The following is a 5,000-nucleotide window of genomic DNA, read 5'->3' on the forward strand; positions in this document are numbered from 1 at the left end:
TGAAGTGGGGGAAGGAAGGGTATGGAATTCAAATTTTCCTATGGATTAAACAGTGCTCAAGAACCTAGCAACTGCGGAGGAAACCCAGTTTACTTTTGCTTTAACGTACCCAGAAGATTTCAAATCAATACTCAGCAGTAACACTTTAATTGAAAATTAACACTGCCATAATTGGAAGTGAGGGTCAGCATCCTGATGTTTGGGAAAGGTCTATTTGGTTGAGGAGGTATTACACAGAGGAGCACAAAAAATGGAAGAGGGAAACACAAATCATGTGTTTCCTTGAGCAAGGACACTCAGTAAACACTTGAATTGGTGGTCAACTATAATTTGCTTCTAGAGCCAGCACTCTGGCAACGCTACAGTTTGGATTTATAGCAGAGTACCCAAGTAACAATGACTTTGAAAATAAAGCATAAAAGAACCAAGGAAAAAGTTCTTAAAGATCTACTCCTCATTACAAGGACTTTCTCCTTCCTGTAAAAGCAGGAGGCACTCTTATTGCTATTCCCAGCATACCCCTCTGCTGGTCTTCCTGAATAATTACTCCTCTGGGAAACCAAAGATATTTGAGTCTGGGTTATCAACAATACTTTATTTTTTGCCTAGGAATTTCAAACCAATATAGTCCCAGCCCGTACAATGTAAACAGAAGGTTTCCTTTCCATTTTGGTGGGAAAAAAAAAAAAAAACCCACTTCATTCGTTTCCCATGTCATAAAAAGTTCAACCACCTCTCCAAATTCCCCAGAATAAACACAAGAAAATAGCTCTCCCTAGTAGGATCCTGGCCCCCCTCTACTACCTTGAGGCCCTTCCACTTCCTCCATCTTCATGGAAGGAGTGTTCAGTTCAGATCCGGCTCCTCAGTGGAATAGAGGGAATTTAGGGGACAGAATTTCTGTAGGAATTGTCAGCCGCACAAATAAGTTCCTCTTTTCCCTTTTCACTAAACGTGAAAACTACTCACAAGGAGCGCTCCCTGTCCCCCGTTTCCCTATGTGTCACCAGAGCCAAGAGAGGACCCCGTCAACGAGGCTCCCTCTACTTTGTCCCGCAGACCACAGTCTCCGGCCTTCACCCCATTGTCCGTGGAACGTGCAGAGCTGGAGCTCAGAGGAGCCGCCTCAGCATCACCCTCCGTGCCCGGCGAGGCCAAAGGCCCCTTCCTTTGTTGAGGGGAAGGGCTCTTGTGGAAGCAGAGTTTGAAAAGCCCCAGCACTGTCACGGTCAGTATCACCAACACTACTACAGCCATGCTCACAAGTACGAAGACCACGGTGGAAGAATCGAAAGCCTGGGGGTTGTCCGAGGGAGACGTAGCATTAACCTTGGGAAAGGCTGTTCCTGAAGAGTTCACGTCCGCCTTTACCTCTGTTTGAGGGGACATCTGAAGGGTAGATAGCGTGCTCTGTGCTCCCCACCGAGGGATCTCGGGAAAAGATGCTGTTGCACTGCCTTGTCCGGGGGCACTGGGTATCTCTCCCGGCCTCTTCTGGACACTGGGTGACCACGTTCCCTTCGGCGCGAGGCTGGCTGCAGTGGCTGGCGGGTGCCAGGTGACCACCTGGGTCCCTCCAGGGGTCGGCTGTCCTTCCCCACTGGTTACACAGGAGCGTCCGTCTTTCCCCAGCACGAAACCCGCAGCGCACTCGCAAGCAAAGCCTCCCACTTCGTCTAGGCAGTCAGGGAGCTCAGCGCACTTACCAGCCCGTAGATACCTCCCGGGACAGGGACAGAGCTCGGTCCCGGAGGGTATCCCTTCCCAGTGCGCGTCGACCTCGGCCGCGGTGCAGGTGGCCGTGATGGAGAGCTGCCCAGGGCAGAGCGCACTCACCTCCGTCCCGGGGGGACTGAAGTCCAGCGCCGCGCTGTACAGCTGGAAGGGCGCGCGGTAGCTCAAGTTCGAAGCGGCCCCGGGGCGCGGTGCGGGGCACAAGCTCTGGAACTGGTACTTGCACAGATAGCCGTCGGCGCGCTGGTGGCATCGCATCTCCTTCCAGCCCGCGGGCTCGATTCCCCCGGTGGCCTGGAGTCCCGCGCACCTCCGAACGGTGCAGGAGAGTAGGGGCTCCTCCACCCACTGCAGCGTGTCGCTTTCCGACCCGCCGACGTCGGGGGACAACCAGGAGAAACCCCGCAAAGGCTCATTCTCCAGGGTGCAGTCGGATCGCCGGCGCTCCAGCGCCACCCAGAAGAGAAGGTCTTTGGAGCCCCCTCCAGGGCCCGGGCCGGCCCGCAGGAGCGCGAGCACTGCGTGGAGCTCCGCGCCCCCGCGCACCGTGCTGAGCACCCCGTGGCGCAGGTTGCAGGCCTCCTGGGCCTCCTGCCGCTTGAAGGTAGCGTGGTGCAGGCTATAGCAGGCCCCCGAGGCCGAGCAGCTCGCGCGGTCGGCGGTGGGGTGCTCGCCACGGCCGGGCCGGGGCCAGAACGCCTGCCAGAGGAAGCACAGGGCGAGCGCCGGCCTCATCTTGCAGGCCCAGCGCCCACAGCTGCTCCCAGCTTGGGTCTGTCCCGTCCGAGGGCGTGGGGATGTCCCGGGAGCGCGGGCACCGCCTCCCGCCGCTGGCTCCCCCCGCTTCCCGCTCCCCAACCCCACCCCACCCCCGCCCGTCCCCTCGACCGCCAAGCCTCCCCTCCAGGGTCCTGGCGGCAAACCGCTTCCCTTAGGCCTCGACAGGAAACGTGTCCGGAGCTCTGCGAGGCCCCGCGGGCAGCCCTGATTTATTCTGGGGTCAGGAACACAGCTGGCTTCAGGGCACGGGGAACGTTGTCCGCCAGAAGGTCAAACACCCTGGTCAGGGCCGGAGAAAGAGAAAAGAAAATCGCTCCTGGGAAGAAGCGTTTGTGGTTTTTCCCCCAGCTCAGGGAGTTTGGCAGCCTCAAACCCCCAAACATCTTGGCGAACACTGGCAGGAAGGGCTGGAGAAGAGGAACTAGCTGAGCGCCCACGCCCACCCATTGTGCTGCGTCCGGAGCCGCGGAGTTGGCCTCACCACAATTTCTAGACGGCTCCCGTCTAGAAATTGTGGTGAGATCGGAAGAGCACACGTCTGACCTCAGTCCCGCGACTCGGGTTGGGGTGGGGTGGGGATGGGGGAATCTTGTGCGAAGTATAAGCACCTCCTCTCGCCACCAGAGGCAGTACTACGAAACCCCCCGTCTCTCCTTGGCTCTGCTTCTCTGTGCTGTCGAAGCCAATATTGCAGTGCGAATTGCTAGTCAGAGGATGAGCAGCAGAGGATGAGATGGTTGGATGGCATCACCGACTCCAGGGACATGAGTTTGAGCAAACTCCGGGAGATAATGAAGGACAGGGACGCCTGCCATGCTGCAGTCCATAGGGTCGCAAAGGGTTGGATACGACTGAGCGACTGAACTGAACTGAATTGCTGGTCAAAGAAGTTCCTTTCTGGTATCTGAAAAGGGAAAGCCGGTTTCTTCTGGCAAGGCTCGCCTTACAACTTTGTTTTTGGCTTCCATTTCTTTCTCTTTGAAATGGGCTTATTAGTTCATTCAGGAAAGGAAGTGTGTTTCAAGGCCTAAATGAAAAATAACAATCATTGATCTTAACTGTTATGTTAGGTTTCCTTGCCACTATATTGATGCATAACTTCTTTAAGCTTATAGGTTATATATAAATGATATCATGGCCTGTTTGAGAACAACTACCCCACATAGGATTTTATCCTTGAACTATTTTAATATCATTTTTCTTCTATGATTAGGTGCCAATATTTGTAGCAGTAAGTTGTAAAAGTCCCCTCTAAGGGACACTAGAGTTCAATATCCTTAAGAAATTAAAATATTTATTACATTAGCATGTCTATTGTATACTGTAAAAAATACCCTGCAGTTTAAAAAAGCTTAAAAAGAGATGGGTCCATTTCTTCAGAGTTCCAAGGGCTGTTTTGTTTTAATACAAACACTTCCACTCAGTTGGAAGCAGAGAAGAATTAAAGGTGAATAAAGAAAGTTAAACAGGGCATTGTCTATGAAAGGATTTTCTTGTTAGCACTTTAGACAAAATGCATCATTTTAGAAAATTGTCTGCCTTAGCCCACAGCAACCAAATAAGTTTCTATCAGAAGTACATAGTTTCAACTAGGCACTCTTCACCATGCCTGATGCTTGTAAGTATCTATAATCAGAGTGAAAGTTCCGATTCCACAGGTAATACACACCAGGCTCTAAAACTCACTGTTCCTGGATTGTCAGGTTAGTAAGGAGGAATAGGAAGGAAGCTCTCGGGACCACACTGGTGTGCTTCTACCTCACTTTAGACATGACCCAGCCACTGAACAACAACCACCATCTCACTTTCATCACTACTCTCACTCTTCCTTTTGGAAATTCTACGTACTGTATCTTAACAAATGATAGTAAACACCAAGAATCATCATCACACTTATGGTGCTTTTGCTGACTGTGGAGTCTTGTAGCAGGATTTTTCTCCTACCCTTGCTGTTTCCCCATTTAAAGGACGTTCAATAGTCTTTCATTTCAGATGCCTGAGAGTCACCTTAAACATGACTCTGCATTTAAATTAAGTATGTTAAGGAACATGGAAATCTAGAAATCTAACTGAATGGATTTTAAAAATACCTAATTACTTGGGCCAGATCTCTATACCTTTGCAGTCTAATGACTGCATGTTTGTAAACGTGTCTATGCGGTACTGTATATTTTAACAAAATAAAACTTTCTACAAATCTAAATAGTCAGTGGAAATTTCTTAGATATTTTAAAAATCACTTGAGATGTGGTGAGGGTTCCAAAGTAAGAAAGACCAAATGATTGAAAAACTTACAGTAAATGCATGATTCCCCTATGGGCATTCTGCCTAGAGAGGTGGGATATTAGAAGAGAAGATAGTGGCCATAATGACTGCCTATCACAGTCCTGGCCATGCTGTGATGATGTGAGAAAAACAAATTAGGTCAAAATAAGACATATCATTATGTAATGAATTACTTTGTATTGACCTATGTTAAAGTTGGA

General features: G+C 50.5%; 1 protein-coding gene across 1 annotated transcript; it reads right to left on the reverse strand.

Moving 5' to 3' along the window:
* Positions 1-574: 574 nt before the first annotated feature.
* On the reverse strand, positions 575-3,014 carry CLEC14A (C-type lectin domain family 14, member A). Its single transcript, XM_010835326.1, has one exon. It carries the CDS (start codon positions 2,467-2,469, stop codon positions 997-999), a length of 1,473 nt encoding a protein of 490 aa, XP_010833628.1. The 5' UTR covers positions 2,470-3,014; the 3' UTR covers positions 575-996.
* Positions 3,015-5,000: the final 1,986 nt, after the last annotated feature.

This window comes from Bison bison, unplaced genomic scaffold (assembly GCF_000754665.1).
Source record: "Bison bison bison isolate TAMUID 2011002044 unplaced genomic scaffold, Bison_UMD1.0 scf7180017864041, whole genome shotgun sequence".
Lineage (NCBI taxonomy): Eukaryota > Metazoa > Chordata > Mammalia > Artiodactyla > Bovidae > Bison > Bison bison.